The 17,920-nt window shown below is 37.5% G+C and overlaps 1 protein-coding gene across 2 annotated transcripts in view; it reads right to left on the bottom strand.

Annotated features, from left to right (window-relative positions):
- The window catches only part of ASAP2 (ArfGAP with SH3 domain, ankyrin repeat and PH domain 2), a 191,293-nt gene that overhangs the window by 154,187 nt on the left and 19,186 nt on the right, over nucleotides 1–17,920 (bottom strand). For both annotated transcript variants that reach the window (XM_050950703.1, XM_050950705.1), the window contains exon 2: nucleotides 7,686–7,758. In XM_050950703.1, coding sequence (XP_050806660.1) covers nucleotides 7,686–7,758 — 73 coding nt within the window. The remainder of the gene's footprint in view (nucleotides 1–7,685; nucleotides 7,759–17,920) is intronic.

The following is a 17,920-nucleotide window of genomic DNA, read 5'->3' as shown; positions in this document are numbered from 1 at the left end:
TTTTTATCTCTTTGTGAACTTTCTGATTAATGAAATGAAGAACAAAACACATATTATGTGATTCACTTACACAAGCATGTTCATTCCTCAAACACTGAAGGCATACATACATATTATCCAAAACAGAAAGCTTGACATTCTTTAAATGAAACACAAGAACACACTAATTTAGTATCCGGTCTACTAACTGGATAGGTATACTACTTATCTGTGTCTCATGCACACTTATTGGCTTTCTCAGTATTTAGCCTATTACAAAGTTTGAGCCTAACCTACCTGAATGTATTAAAAACATATCTAAGTGATGCTAAGTTGACTGGATAGTAGTGTACAACTTTTAAAAACTGAAGATTCTGAGCTGAACTATTCTATCACCTCCTTTTAAAATGATGAAGCTAGTACTTTATATTTTATACATACAAAATAAACTATGTTAAAGAACATTATTTAGGTTGCAAAGTCAAGCACTCTAAAATTAGGAAGTGCCTGATTTACAGTTGCCACTGCAGCCTTAATTTTGCCCTCTTGTGCATCTATCCAGTATACTGAATGAGGAATAGGTCCTGTGGGAAAAAACAGTAAGCAGTCATGTAATTGAAGTGTGCAGCATAATGCACACATACAAGAGGGCTGGATTAAGGTCGCACAGACAACATTAACTCAGGCATTTCCTAAGTTTCCAGTGCTTTAATTTGCAACGTTATTAACAAAACTATGTTATTTTGTATGCAATTGCCTTGTTTTTTAAAAAAGAGATAAAAATAAATTCTATTAAGTCAAACTGTACATATCTACCCAACATGCAACATCAGCAAGGTTTGAATCTTGTGCTGCAGTGCTGAAGGTTCAGACTTCTAACACTTAAGCAAAGTATATTAGCTGTCAGCAAGAGAAGGTCACTATCCAAGGTAGGGAGGAGAACAAGGGGCTGGCACTGTGGATGGCTCCAGATGTATGGCTGGTTCTCTTTCTTCTCCTTCCCCATTCCCCTGGAAAGTGAGGGGCTTATGCCCCATGTAGTGCCCCAGAATTAGGGATGCCAGGTCCCAAGAGCAGTGTGGTTTGGAGGAGAAGTTTCCCTCCTCTCTCCCCACTATAGATGCTCCCAGGTGTTCCAAGTGCAGAATGGGGGAGGGAAGAGGAGGGGAAGTGTAACAGCAGCATGAGCCTGGCCATAGAGAAGAAGGTTCATGTTCAGTTATTATTTGGGCGTATTCCCAAAATTTCCCTAAGGAACATAAGGGACATTAGGAAAACAGCAATTTTAGTAGTTTATCTTGTAGCCAAACCCAAGCAGAATGTCATGGGACAAAGAAGAGAGACATCTCTAGCCGAAGGCTTTCTCCCTGATGATTTCAAAGGCCTGCTGCAAACAATGGAGATGTTAAAACTTCTCAAAAAGATGCAAAAGAATCTTATAATGGAAAGTGTTCAAAAATTTAACCCCCCCCCCCAAAACATTCATCTTGAAGCAGACACCAGCATAGAAAATTTCATCCCAAACTGTTCAAATTTGGCCATAACAAGTAATTGAAAATGAGGTCTAATAATGGGAAGTGCTGGGCAACCTTAATAACAGATGGTGCTACCAGCCCCACTTATAATAAATATTATATTCATTAGACTATATTCCTCTCCCATCACCGTTCATAAATCATTCTTCATGAACAATGAGCTCTTCACATCAGAGCTGTTTCTTTATAGGTGTCTGTACATTGCCAAGTACAACAGTGCCCTGATAATGATAAGGGGCTATGGTAATTTAAGTACTTGGCTGGGACTCTGGGTAGCCAAAATGGATCATGCTGTCATTTTCTTTTCTCTCTACTAATCAAGGACTTTTTATGCTGTGTACCAGATATCTCATAAACCAGAGTGGATAAAAATTATTGATTTAAAAAAAAATCAGAATTGTTTTTATTTAAAATCAGATTTTTTTGATAAAATGCTTTTTGAGGAAAAAACCTACCTAAAGATAGTTTTAATTAAGATACATTATAGCTCAAAGATATCTCATCATGGAATAGGGATTATAAATTCTAATTCTATAGTATGAGACAATATATTCATGTAATGTTTAAGAAAAGTTGTGTAAATGATTTCCAATAGTTCATGGATTAGGGATCCAATTTTATGAGGCTCCAGGGGCTTCTGTATAGATTATTTAGTTTACTCTTTCTATCTACTCAATGGGACTCAGTGCTTACTCTAAAATAGGGGTTGGCAACCTTTCAGAAGTGGTGTGCCGAGTCTTCATTTATTCACTCTGACTTAAGGTTTCGCGTGCCAGTAATACATTTTAAAGTTTTTAGAAGGTCTCTTTTTATAAGTCTATAATATATAACTAAACTATTGTTGTATGTAAAGTAAATAAGATTTTTAAAATGTTTAAGAAGCTTCATTTAAAATTAAATTAAAATGCAGAGCGCCGGGACCGGTGGCCAGGACCAGGGCAGTGTGAGTGACACTGAAAATCAGCTCATGTGCCGCCTTTGGCACACGTGCCATAGGTTGCCAACCCCGCTCTAGAAGATCCCATCAGAGATGTTTAATTTTGCAGTTCTCAAACTGTGAATTTGTGTCTCCAGAGAGAATATGCTTGTTAACAGCAAAAATTTTGTTAAATAAATAAATAAATAAAATATAGAGATGAGAATTAAGAGACTTCAACTCTACTGTCCCTCTGCAAATTTGTGTACACAGTCAATCCCTTACCTCTATAAAAGTGCAAAGTTTCAAAAAGTTCAATGAATATAAGATTGTTGGGGGCAGAATAGATCTGGACAAGACGAAAAATTAATGTGAGAAGGGAGGGACAGGCAGTAGAAACAAAAGTGAAACTGTTTGAGCAGCATATTCCAGAAGTCTTGAGGTCTTTCTGAGTGTAGCCTTCACTGATTTCAGATTTACCCTACCATTCTATCACTAGAAGGGAAAACCTATAATGGCAGCAGGCCATAAAAGAGATCCAGTTTGGGAATATTTTAATGAAGTTCCTCTACCTGTTGGTAAGACAGGCATGTGTGCAAAATGCAAACAGTGCAACAAAGAAATGCAAGGCCTGGTTGCCCGAATGAAACAACTGAAACTTGTTCCTTCTCAGGAGGAAGCTGTGTTGAAGATGACGAAAGGAACATTTCTGAACATGCAGGATCTTCAGGATGGCAAACTTTTTTTTATTTCATACTTCTTTTGTAAGGACTGTCTACCTTCTGGACTATTCTTGAATTCTCATGTTTGAGCAAAAAAATAGTAGTTACTCTATCGTTTTAGATAGTACCTATCATTTTAGATGCAGTTGTGATAAAAAATAAATAGCTGAAATAGGCAGATCTTACTTTTACAATTTTACCTTTAAAGTAGTACAGAGTGTCAGTGAATGCAATGAGTAATACTAAATGAGCAGTGAGGTAATAATAATTAAATAACTGCATTGACTTATTTTGTTCAGGAGAATCAATCCTCAACATTCAGGATTCTGAAGATTATCCACCTTCAAGATCACCATCATTTTCTATAGTTTCAAAGTAATCTGCCCATGATAAGTGTTTCACTCACATCATGTATGTCACATAGCCACAGTATATTACCTGTAGCAAAAGGAAAAAAAAATTTCCTTCATCCAGAAACCACCATAGATAAGTTTGTGACAAGAACCAGCAGATTACAAAAAGAGGTAATTGATGAAAAAATTGCCTGGTTTGTTTATGCAACAAACTCTCCTTTCTGTATGATTGAGAACCCACACTTCATTAACATGCTTCAGTCATTAAGACAGGATACATTCCACCCAACAGAGCAGATGTTGCAGGCAAATTGCTGGATAACGTGTATGAAAAAGAAATTGGCAATGTGCAAAAGCTCTAGAAGGTAAAATTGTTAACTTGAGTCTTGATGGGTGGAGCAATGTCCACAATGATCCTGTTATATGTGCTTGTGTGACAACAGAAAAAGGGAATGTCTTCCTTACAAAAACAATTGATACATCAGAAAATGTACACACAGCAGAATACTTAACAAGGAGTAGCACTAAAAGCTATAACAAACTGTGAAAAAAAATTCAATTGTCTAGTATGCAGCTTGGTCACAGACAATACTGCAAATGTATCCAAGATGAGAAGAAATTATTTAGAAGAGAGTCCCAAGCTAATAGCACACGGTTGCAGTGCTCATTTGATGCACCTCCTAGCCAAAGACTTCAGTGGTCCAGAAACAAAGGCTACTGTTGTTGAAATTGCAAAACAGTTCCATAACAACCACTTTGCAGCAGCTGCTCTGAAAAAAGTGGGAGGAACCAAGCTAACTCTCCCACAAGAGGTGTGATGGAACTCAGTAGTGGACTGTTTGGAGCACTGTATCAAGAACTGGACTAATCAGATGACAGTTTGTGAACAAAATCAAGAAAAAAAAATAGATGGCACCGTCACAGCCAAAGTTCTTAACACTGAGCTTAAGAGAAATGTTGAACACATGCTGAGTACCCTGAAGCCTATTTCTGTAGCCTTGAACAAAATGCAGGGAAATTGCTGTTTTATTGCTGACACTGTTGAAATTTGGAAGGAACTGAGTGACATCTTAAAAAGAGAAACATGCAATGACAGAGTTAAAATTACAAGCATTAAAAAAAAACAAATGGGACAAGCACTATCTCCAGGTCATTTTCTTGCAAATATTCTCAATACTCGGTACCAGGGTCAAACCTTAACTGCTGAAGAAGAAGAGATGGCTATGACATGGACATCCAGCAAGCATCCCTCCATAATGCTAACTATAATAAACTTCAGAGCTAAGGGTGAACCATTCAAGAAATATATGTTTGCTGATGATGTTTTAAAGAAAGTCACACCAGTGAACTTGTAGAAGTCACTTAAGCACTTGGATTCGGAGACTGCTGAAGTGATAATCTCACTTTTAACAGCAGTAGCGTCTTTTGCCAGCATAGAAAGAATATTTTCTTCCTTTGGACTAATTCATTCCAAATTGAGAAATCGTTTGGAACCTGAAAAAGTAGGAAAGCTTGTTTTTCTTTTCCAGATTACGAACAAACAGGAAAATAAAGGTGAAGATGACTCAGTTAGCTGCAGAAGCCAATATTTTAAGTTTCTGATAATGACCTGGCTGACATAGTCAATTTAATTTTTGGTTTCTTTAAAAAAAAATTCATTTAATTATTTTAGTTAAAAACAATTTTAACAAAAACAAACCTGAATTTAAAAAATGTGGATGTTTAACTAAATTTAAAAAATCATATGCTTGTTCTGTTAAAATATTATACGTTTGCCATTGAAGATAAAAATCCATAATATATAACGTTGTTGTTTTAGTTAAATAAAACAATTTAAATGTCTGTCTGGTGATGTTCTCCTCTTATTACAGCATGGCAAGAAAATCCTTCAAATATTAATAATTAACGCTGTTGAATTGGAGATAGTTCACCTCCCAGTGACTTCATAAATATCTGTTTTAATTACCTTTGGTAAATGAAATAACTAATCATTAATTTCCTGATATAGCTGTAAAACTAATCTGAAACGTTTTCAAAATAAATCCCTTTAAAAATGTATAGTGTGTACCTGCTAAAAAATGAAACTTACATCTATCTCTGAGTTGTGAAGAATATGTATTAAGGTTGTAACAATCAACAAAAATGCACTTTTATGTTGAAATCCATGATTAAATCGAGTCTTCCTGACTAGTGACTTATAGACTCAGACTCTAGGACTGGAAGGGACCTCGAGAGGTCATCGAGTCCAGTCCCTTGCCCTCATGGCAGGACCAAATACTGTCTAGACCATCCCGGATAGACATTTATCAAACCTACCCTTAAATATCTCCAGAGATGGAGATTCCACAACCTTCCTAGGCAATTTATTCCAGTGTTTAACTACCCTGACAGTTAGGAACTTTTTCCTAATGTCCAACCTAAATCTCCCTTGCTGCTGTTTAAGCCCATTGCTTCTTGTTCTATCATTAGAGGCTAAGGTGAACAAGTTTTCTCCCTCTTCCTGATGACACCCTTTTAGATACCTGAAAACTGCTATCATGTCCCCTCTCAGTCTTCTCTTTTCCAAACTAAATAAACCCAATTCTTTCAGCCTTCCTTCACAGGTCATGTTCTCAAAACCTTTAATCATTCTTGTTGCTCTTCTCTGGACCCTCTCCAATTTCTCCACATCTTTCTTGAAATGCGGTGCCCAGAACTGGACTCAATACTCCAGTAGAGGCCTAACCAACACAGAGTAGAGCGGAAGAATGACTTCTCGTGTCTTGTTTACAACACTTAAATCAATTTGATTTAAATCATGGCTTAAATCAATTTGATTTGAAACAAATCCACCCCATCATAAACATTACTGCTTTTATAAAGCAGGCTGAGTGTCACTGCAGATGCTGAGGGTGGGGGTGCATTGTTCACTCTCTTTCGAAGAGTAGTTATCAATAGTTCGCTGTCAAACAGGGAGGACATATCTAGTGGGGTCACACAGGGGTCTGTCCTGGACTGGTACTATTCAACATTTTCATTAATGACTTGGATAACACAGTGTAGAGTATGCTTATAGGATGACATTAAGCTAGCAGGGGTCACAAGCACTTTGGAGGATGAACTAGAATTCAAAAGGACCTTGATACACTGGAGAATTGGTTTGAAATCAACAAGACTAAAAAATTCAGTAAAGACAAGTGCAAATTACTACCCTTAGGAAGAAGAAAAACAAATGCACAATTATAAAATGGGGACTAACTGGCTAGGCAGTTATACTGCAGAAAAGGAACTGGGGGTTATAGTGGAGCACAAACTGAATAGGAGGCAACAGTGGGATGCAGTTGCAAAAAAGTCTAATATTCTGCAGCGTATTAACAAAAGTGTTGTAAGACAGAGACATCAAGTACTGTCCCGCTCTACTCAGCACTGCTGAGGCCTGAGCAGGAGTACTGTGTCCAGTTCTGGGCATCACGTTTTAGGAAAGATGTGGAAAAATTGGAGGGAGTCCAGAGAAGAGCAATAGAAAGGATAAAAGACTTGGAAAACCTGACCTTTAAGGAAGGTTAAGAAAAACTGTGCATGTTTAGTCATGAGAAATGAAGACTGAGGGGATGGGTAACTGGTTAGACTAACACTTCTCAGGGATGGTCTAGGGGTAGATTTGTACTGCCTCAGCATGAGGTCTGGACTTGAGGTCCCTTCCAGCCCTATGTTTCTATGTTTATATTATAAAGCTTATTAATTCATTTTGTTATAAAAAAGGAAAATTCTCATTATCTGTCAAGGAAGATAAAAATACAAGTAAATATTTGTGGGTGCATTTTTAAATAAATATATTCATATATCAAATTATTTTTATAAATATGTATTTACAATGCATACACAAATATTTCTTTGTATTTTTATCTTCCTTGACAGGTGAAAAGATTTTTGTTTCATAGGTCACCAGCAATAGAAGACTGTAGTTCATTGGCTTTGTTCTCATTCTGCAGTGCACATCAATTAGAGCTAAGAGGAAAAAAAAATCCAAAACATTAAATACTCTAGTTCTCTCACTGCCAGGGCAGGATCACTGTCTAGAATACTGCTTGTATTAGAAGTTCCCAATTCAGTAAACAGATCATCAGTGTTTAAGCCTTCTTGCTTCAAATGCAAAGCTGTTTTCAGAGAAACTGACCATACAGAATTATAATGTACTTACCCAGCCCAGATACATTTATAGCTTTCACTGATTTCTTCATTTTATAAAGAACTGTTCGGTCAACATCGAGAGCCTAAAAATGAAAAATATGAATAAACATTAAATGCAAGTTACAAAACAGCCATTGGCTGAGTTATATATTGGGGAAAATGTTAATATCCTATTCATTACCATCTTGGCTAACTATAATTTGTAATGATTAAATAAAAACTTTTTTAAAATCCATCAGCACCTCTGTTTTGCTGCTCCTTGCCACAGAGACTTTCCTTCCTTCCCTTTTCCATTGGTGACCAACACCATAGTTAAGCCAGTTTTCATCTAGTGTTACTATAAAGTTTAATATTCCAAAAGACCTGAAAATGTTTACATCGTAAAGCTATTCTTCCTATGTTAAATCATTATTAAAGATGATAGAAACATTTTCAATATACCTTATACTTTGATGCTGATGAAGAACCAAACAATGTCATTTCTCTAGCAATAAGATTTAAAATGACAATTAATTTTGGTTTTCCAAGATAATTTAGTTTATTAATTGCACTTCTGACCACAGGAACTTTCTGACTGCTGAGCTGAACAAAAGAGAGCAAATATTTCAACAATACAATAACTTGGTCTTTCACTGTTTATTACTATACAAGGCTTTCACCATGACAACATAAAATTCACATTAAAATCATATTCACGATTCTCCAATACCTATAACAAATGTCTTTCAAAGGAAGAAACGAAGGCAGCAAACCTACTGCCTGCAAAACTGAAGGTGAAATATAGTGAAAAAGTAAAGCCTGCAGTTTTTCAGGGATACAGAAGCAGAACTTGTGTTCATGAAAATGAAGCAAAACATGTTGAAAGTGTGGAGATTTGGGGTCTGGTTTTCAGAAGCGATTAAGTACCCACAGATATCACTGAAGAACAGTATTACAAACCACATGTTTTATTATATATGTACTCTCAAACCAAGATCAGGCTACCATGAGATCTTCCACAAAAATTTTATACCAAATTCATCCTGGCTTAAGTCAATTGACTAATGAAACTGCATCAATGAATCTGATCCACTGCTTACAGTTATCCTACTGTTAATCGTTTTTATTTAATTTAAAAATCAAACAACACATACCAGCCAGTCTCTGAGGTCATTTCTAATTATTTAAAAATACTGAGTACAGGAATGAAAATCAACAGCGACGTTCAAAAGGGAACTTATTATGTGAGACTGGGGTGACCAGATGTCCCGATTTTATAGAAACAGTCCCGATATTTGGGGCTTTGTGTTATATAGGTGCCTATTACCCTTAACCCCATCCCAATTTTTCACACTTGCTGTCTGGTCACCACATGTGGGACTCACTCAGCTCATGAAGTCAGGAAAAGTCTTTGAAGCATGCTTTGAAGGTTTACAAACTTAGATTTTGACCAAACACTAGTCAAAGTGAAATCTTAACACCACACTGCTTGCTTAGTGCACACTCAGCAGTCATAATGAGTATATGCCCATTTTACAGGTTCTATACATCTAGGTATTTGTATCATTCTCCTTACAGTGGTAGGTAAACACTGAGGTTACGGACTGCCTATCTCCACATGCCTAGAGAACTTCAGTGAGTGAAACAAGTTAAAATCATTCTGAGAAGACATTGTATTTGTTGATGTGGCTCTGCTACCTCTCTCCTGGATAATCCAGTCCAAATCTACACAGCAGAATGAAAAATATGAATGCAGCCTGGATTCAGTATCCCATTTTCATTCCTCACCATCAAAAAATAAAAAGTTGGAATTGTATGGAATTGAAAGGATTTATGGCATAACACAGGGGTCGGCAACCTTTCAGAAGTGGTATGCCTAGTCTTCATTTATTCACTCTAATTTATGGTTTCGCGTGCCAGTAATATATTTTAACCTTTTTAGAAGGTCTCTTTCTATAAGTCTATAACATAATTAAACCGTTGTTGTATGTAAAGTAAATAAGGTTTCAAAATGTTTAAGAAGCTTCATTTAAAATTAAATTGAAATGCAGAGCCCCCCTGGACCAGTGGCCAGGTCCTGGGCAGTGTGAGTGCCACTGAAAATCAGCTAGCATGCCGCCTTCGGCACATGTGCCATAGGTTGCCTACCCCTGGCATAACATATACAGCACATCAATGGTGCTTTATGTTTGTGTTTATCATATACACTTGAAATAAAAATACTGTTTTTAACAAGATGCATGCCAAACTGTCATGATAACATATATATGTCATGTTTTGTCCTTTGAGGAACATGTATAATGTTCAGATTATGCTGAAACCCTGCTGGTTATGTATACCTACAGACTGATTAACAGTGATTGCAAAAAAACAAAAATTAAAAAAAAACACTATGCACATCAAACACAGCAATTCAGTCACTTTTACAATACTTTCCTTATTATTTTTGGTCTTTTTGTTTGTTTGTTTGTTTGTTTAACTACTGCACCCTAGGCCTGATTCACCTCTACTTTACTCCAGTGATTTCAGAGGAATTATTCTAATGTAAAACTGAAACAACATGTTGACGAATCAGGCCCTTTATCATTTTAAATGGGAGCTTGTATTTGTTTATCTTTTCTTATGTTAAAAATATTAGCTCTCTTTATTTAGTATGGTTCTTCCTATACTCTTTTCCTCCTATCTGCAGTTTTCAGCACATGCTAATCATTTTATAGAAAGCTCCAGCTTTTTTGTACATTTCAACTTCAATTCTGTATTTCTATTTTTAAAAATATGCACAGGCTACATCTACACACATAGATACATGCACCAACATGCTCTCAATTTTCCTTTCATTCAATTTCTCTTTGGACTCCTCCAACACTGTGTCAGAAACAATGAAACTTAAAATGGCTTCTGATGTTACATCCTCTGGCATTCATGTTCACTAATTTAAAATGCTAAATCAATTCTTTGAACTGGAAGAAAGGTAGCTATATAGTTTTTATGACAGGGTCCTTTTATTCTCATAACTGATGTGTCTTGTTTTGAATCATGTACTAAAATTTCACTATTGCAAGGTTGTTTACTTTACAATTTATTTATTTTAGCTCAGATCTTCTAGGCTGGCCAAATGAATCATTTTCTTGCTCCCAGCCAGCTTCTGTAAATGAGCACTTCTACTTGCCTCTTGCTAGAAATAACTGCACTAAATAGAACTCTGATTTTCTTAAAAAAAAAAACAAAAAAACAGTAATAATTTACAACAAATATTGCTAGTTCTACAGCAATACAATTGCTGCACTAATCACAGAAATTTCAGGTTAAAAAGAGACCTTCTTGTCCATCTTCCTGCCAGTGCAGAAGATTTCCGTATACTTAAGAAATAAAGTCCTGAGCCCAATCTAGTTTTATATGACGAAGAATGGAGTTCCCACTACTAATAATGTGAGGCTACTTCCCAAACTAATTTATTTTTATTTCTGAACCTATTTGATGCTTCTTTAGTACATCTAGAGATCAGTGTTTTGAGAAACTTGCTGTCTATCAGCATATTTATTTCAACACGTGGTCATTCTGGTTTTAATTCTGTTCTTTTGAAATTTAACTTTTTCCATACTTAAATACTGTATTGGAGCAACTGTGTACAAAAAATAAACCAGGGAATTAATTATGTTCACATATATCATTTTACCTGATCAAGGTACTTTACTAATTTCAGTTAAGGGGACATCAATCTTTAAAAAAAAACAAAAACCACTTCCGTGTGAAAATTGTTTTATTTACTATTGGTATAAGAAACATCTGAGTGTATGTCTACACTACCACCAGATCGGTAGGCAGCAATCAATCCAGCGGGGATCGATTTATTGCATCTAGTCTAGAAACGATAAATCAATCCCCGAGCGCGCTCCCGTCTACTCCTGTACTCCACTGCTACGAGAAGCGCAGGCGGAGTCAACAGGGGAACAGCTGCAGTCGACTCACTGCAGTGAAGACATCGCGGTAAATAGTTCTAAGTACGTCTAAGCTACGTAACTTAGATCAATTCCCCCCACACACACACACACACACACCCAGTGTAGACCAGGGCTAAGATTCAAGTTCCTGTAACTGAAGGAAATTGGAAATTTTTTCCAGTTTGTTTACGTTGTGCATTTGACAGTTCTCTGTCTACTGAAGCTTTAATATTTCTTACTGCATGTTCAATTGGTCAGTTTCCCCCTTTGTTTGTGTGGGTCCTTCACACAGCAACAGGAGACAAAAGCTATTTAAAAAAAGAAAATATGATTGTAAAGCCACACACAACTGGTATGAGGGAGGTTTAGTATGTGAAACTATTTTTACTCTTTTTTAAACTGACTAGAATTCAAGTTGGTTATTGTTAATTAGCCACACCTAAAAGCAATACTCCTCTACCCCGATATAACGCCCCCCAAAATAACATGAATTCGGATATAACGCAGTAAAGCAGCGCTTTGGGGGGGAGGGGCTGCACGCTACAGCAGATCAAATCAAGTTCACCTATAACACACTAAGATTTTTTGGCTTCCGAGAACAGCGTTATATCTGGGTAGAGGTGTAGTTCCAAGAGCAACCATAGATCAGACACACTGCAAATATATTTTAGGACATAAATTTAACAGAGTATTCAGAAATTACGGTGTTACATATGTGCAAGGGGTTCCATAGGAACAATACATTAAGAATTTTAAACTGACAACTTACGAAACTCAAAACTGTAACATTTCACTGATGTAGTTTATGTGCTTTGAATATAAAACACAATCGATTCAGAGTACTATCACCAGCTTTAACAAGTTCAGCTTTACTGAATATGATTTAACAAAGGGAATTTCACCAATGAGTATATTGGAGAGAAAGAGGATTTTCTTTTTGTTAAGCTAACTTATTTCAAAATGTACAGCCCTGTAAAAATATTTGGAGTCACTGATTAGTGGGCAGTCCTTTTATCTTCACATTGGCAAACTAAATGGACATGGTTCCATAAGCCAATTTCCACTGTTAACCACTGCAATGCTTTCCAATGCAGAACAATAAGATGCACCATACTGTTTATCTTCCCACAGAGAAATCAGTCCTGGTTTTACTGATGCTGGCTGCTATGTTGCTCCACATCTGTTTTATAGATCATGGTCTATTAGGGCATTTACTCATAAAAAAGCCTGTATAGGTCTATTTCCTATTGTGTAGAAGGATTCAGAACTGTTGGGAAACACAACACTCACAAATCAATTGATGCATCACAACTAAAGAATCTTGAAACTACCAGCAATCTATATTTCTAGCAATCCTAAGGAAGCAATGGCAATTTAGCAATTCAAGTCTAAGTCACTTGAACTGGAATCCTCAAGCTGGCATCCCACTTGTGCAGTATATAAGAAAGTATCTATTTCAAAAATATTAACAGATTCACAGATTCAAAAAGCCACAGGGGGCCACTGTGATCATCTAGTTTGACCTCCTGAATAACACAGGCCCCAAAAATAATTCCCATAAAATATTTTTTTAAAAAAGCATCAAATCTTGATTTAATCAATGTCATGGATGGAGAATTCACCGTGACTCTAGGTTAATTATTCCAGTTGTTAATTACTCTCATCGTTAGGGATTTATACCTTATTTCCAGTCCAAATTTGTTTAGCTTCAATTTCCAGTCACTGGGTTATGTTATATCTTTCTCTGCAAGACTGAAGGGCCCATTATTAAATATTTGTTTCCCCATGTAGATACTTTAGACTAATCCAGTCGTCCCCTAAGCTTCTCTTTGTTAAACTAAATAGACTGAGTTCCATGAGTCTACCACTATAAGGCAGTGGTTCCCAAAATGGGGTTTGTGAACCCCTGGGGGTTCACGGGAAAAAATTCCCTAATGGAGGACAGAGCTGTCCCTAGGGATCCTGGGCAGCACAGGACCAGCAGCCCAGAGCCCCTGGACTTCCAAGAACTAAGCAGATCAAAGAAAGCATATCTATCACACTGAGAAGATTTAAACTTCAAGACTCCTTATAAGAAATGGAAAGGGAGGTGGATTTTTTTGCTGTTTTTAAAATTAAATATTGTATTGTTTTTAAAATTATTATGAAGAACAAGTTTAAGCTTTGTTGTAACGTGTGTTGTTTGCCTGAATTACTCAAGACCTGAATGCGTGTGTAAGAGGAACTCTTTGTGAGCTGCCTTCTTAGATACCTTCATGCTGTTTCACATCTGATACTTCTTGATGAAACATAGGAGCCTTGTATTATAACAAGCTTATTCAAAGTGATACAAGCTACGAAAGTGAGATCTTAGAACACTGTTGCCGTTTTCACAATAATAAAAATAGTGTAATGATAAATAATAGAAGTGTGTAACCTGCATGTCATAAAAACAAATTTTATATTTCCAAGATCACTGCTTTTATAATTTATGCTCAGGTGAAAGAGAAAAGGAGGGGGTTCGTGAGACTTGACATTTTGTCGAAAGGGGTTCACAGGTTGTTAAAGTTTGGGAACTATTGCTATAAGACATGCTTTCTAAACCTTTAATCACTCCCATGTTCTTCTCTGAACCCTCTCCAATTTATCAACATCCTTCTTGTATTGTGGACACCAGAACTGGACACAATATTGCAGCAGCACTCGCACCAGTGTCAACTATAGAGGTAAAATAACCTCTCTACTCCACTCAAGGATTTCCCTATTTATACATTCCAGGTCACATTAGCTCTTTTGGCCACAGCGTCACACTAGGAGCTCATGTTCAGCTGATTATCCGCCACGACCTCCAAATCTTTTTCAAAGTCTCTGCTTTCCAGGCCAGCATCCTTAAGTGTGGCCAACATTTTTTGATCTTAGATGTATACGTTTGCATTTAGCTGTATTAAAAATACATATTGTTGGCGTGCATCCATCTTACCAAGCATTCAAGATCACTGTGAATCAATCACCTGTCTTCTTCATTGTTTACCATTCCCCCAGTTTGTGTGTTATCTACAAAGTTGATCAGTGATGATTTCATGTTTCCTTCCAGGTCATTCATAAAGATGTTAAATAGCATAGAGCCAAGAACCGTGGGGCCCCACTTGAAACACACCTGCTCTATGATTCCCTGTTTACAATTACATTTTGAGACCTAGCCAGTTTTTAATCCATTTAATGTGTCATGTTACTTTTATATTGTTCTAGTTTTTTAAAATAAAATATAGTGCAATACCAAGTCAAATGTCCTACAGAAGACTAAGTATTTTATCAACCAATCTTTTAATCTTATTAAAAAGTATCAAGGTAGCTTAACAGGATCTGTTTTCCATAAACCCATGCCGATTTCCATTATATTACCCTCCTTTAATTTTTCATTAATTAAGTCCCATATCAGCTGCTTCATTATCTTGCCTGGGATCAGGGTCAGGCTGACAGGCCTATAATTACCCAGGTCACTCCATTTACCCGTTTTTAAAACTAGCACAACATTAACTTTCTTCCAGTCTTCTGGAACTTCCCAGTGCTCCAAGACTTATTGAAAAAAATCAATATTACCAATCAATCAAGCCTCTCAACCAGCTCTTTTAAAACTCTTGGAGGCAAGTTATCTGGACCTCTAAAGACATCTAACTTTAATAGCTTCTGTTTAACATCCCACAGAGGGACTAGTGGAATGTAAAGAGTTATCATCACCAAATGATGAGATTATATCATCTGTTTTTTCCTCAAATACAGAATAGAAATATTTATTAAACACTACTGCCCCATTATTGATGATTTTACCATTTCCATCTAGCAATGGACCAATAACATGATCATGACTTCTTTCTTCCTACCATATTTTTAAAAATATCCATAAATAAAACATATATCTACTCTAGGACTAATACAGACACAGATCCAAACATTTACATCTTAAAACAAATAGTACTCTGATTCTGAATTTTAATAATTGCCAGAAAAATATCTGACCATTTTGGCAACTGTAGATCCTTTATGTACTTGATGGGTTCCAAGACATTTGGATAAGTAAGGAACACACTGTCTGCTGCATATGGCTGAGCAAGAAAGGGGCAACCTTCCAGAAGGCAAATGGACACAGGCAAGGTATTAGGTGATCACTGGGAAGAATGAGCAGAATTAAATCTCTATAATTAGGGCTGGTCTTGTTTATAAAAAGGTCACTCAGTAAAATAAATACTACTAAATAATAAGAGAGACTAAGTATTGAATATTCTTCAATACTCCTTCCAGGAAAACAAATCTTCTTGCCCTCTTGATGAATACCTCTATGAGATAATGTGAACTCACTGCTGAATAGAAAATCTGTACACCTTTGTCTACCATTACTACTATTTATTATCTGTATTATCGTAGCATGTAGGGGCCCTAATCATAAACCAGGACCCTATTATGCTAGGCACTGTACAAACACAGAACAAAAAGATGTCCCTTTCCCCTAATGGCTTAAAATCTAAGTATAAGACAAGGCACAACAGATAGATACAGCCAGATGGGGGAGTACAAGTAAACCAGGCAACAGAAGCAGCTGTTAGGGAAAGGAATTTTGCCAACTATATAGTCAAAACACAGACAACCCAAATTCTTCGCAATGTAGCTATGTTGCAACTACTATAATGTCCAAAGAACACATGATAATGGAACATAGAAAACCCCAGAGTGAAAGATTTGGCAATTACTATTTGTCCAAGGAGGAATGTACTTTTTTAGTATTAGGATAACAGGAAATCTACTTGGTAAAAGAGGCAATCAGCAATTTCTGGTGTACGCTGCCCCTGCCGCTCGAAGTGCCGTCTTTGCAGCTCCCATTGGCTGGGAACCGCAGCCAATGGGAGCTGAGGGGCAGCGCCTGTGGGCACAGGCAGCATGCATCACGCAGAGCTGCTTGGCCGTGTCTCCTTCTGAGCTAAGCACTGCCCAGCCAGAGTCTGCACCCCGAACCCCTACTCCAGGTCAGAACCCACTCCTGCACCCTAACTCCCTCCCAGACCTTGTACCCACACCCCAACTCCCTGCCCCAGCCGTGAGCCCCCTTCTGCACCCAAACTCCCTCCCGGATCCCACACCCCAAACCCCCTCCTGCACCCAAACCCCTGCTACAGCCCTGAGCTCCCTCCTAGAGCCGGCACCCCACACCCTAACCCCCTGCCCCAGCCCTGAGCCCACTCTCACGCTCCAAACCCCTTGGCCCCAGCCCAGAGCACCTCCTGCACTCCAAACCCCTCATCCCCAGCCCATAGCCTGCACCCAGAGCCCTCCCCTCCTTCCACACCCCAAACCCTGGCCACAATCTCCCTCCTGCACTCCAACCCCCTGCCCCAGCCCAGTGAAAGGGAGGGAAGGGAGAGCGAGTGACTGAGGGAGGGAGGCCTCAGAGAAGCGACTGGTCAGGGCAAGGGTATTCGGTTTTGTGCAACTAGAAAATTTGGCAACCTTCCTTCAAGCCTAAAACTGAATATTCCCCATCAACAATAGATCAGGGTTTACAAAACATATCCAACACCCACTAGACCAAGGCGGCCTACAAGCCAAGGTAAAAAATATCTATGATTATCTACCTTGCCTGCCCCCTCCCCCATCCCCACACACACCTCAAGACCATGCTCCACAAAGTCACATCCCTTTAAAAGTTGTGGACTTCATTTAGTTGAATATTTTGTCAATCAATTCTGTATTAAAATTCATTAAAAATGAAACTGATTACTATGAATAGTAAAAAATACAGCATATATTCAACAATTTTTAATTGTTCTTTCAGTAACAGTTGCTGACTTGTATTTGACAAGCTACATGGCTGGTCAATTATTACCATGTATTTATCAAATCAGTCTTCAAATAATGTTCAGATTGATCAAATAATTCACCCAACAATTTTAAAAAAGCCCCATGTACTACATTTTCTTTCCCTTCCTACACTCTTTTACTACACTCTCTTATCCTTCAAAAAGCATGGGGTATATTTACCTGAGTTACCTTCCCTGTCTGATTCCAGCATCCCCTTTTCTCTCTCCTGACTTTTTTCCCCCCATACTGTGTTCTCTTCTTCCTCTTAGGTACAGGCTCCCCCTTCTACTCCCAAAATCTCCCCCAGCACTTGACCACTGACCAACTGCTATGTACAAACAGGAATCAGCACCAAGGACAATGTTCTGCAGCCCTTACTCACTCATTCAAATAAAGTCTTGTTTACATGGTGAAATTCACTGGCATAGCTATTGCAGAATATTATATAATAAGCTATTCTGCAATAGTTACTCTAGAAAATGTACTTCATTAGGAT

This window comes from Gopherus flavomarginatus, chromosome 4, assembly GCF_025201925.1.
Source record: "Gopherus flavomarginatus isolate rGopFla2 chromosome 4, rGopFla2.mat.asm, whole genome shotgun sequence".
NCBI classification, from domain to species: Eukaryota; Metazoa; Chordata; order Testudines; family Testudinidae; genus Gopherus; species Gopherus flavomarginatus.
The sequence above is the reverse complement of the archived record's forward strand: the minus strand, read 5'-3'. Positions and strand labels throughout refer to the sequence as shown.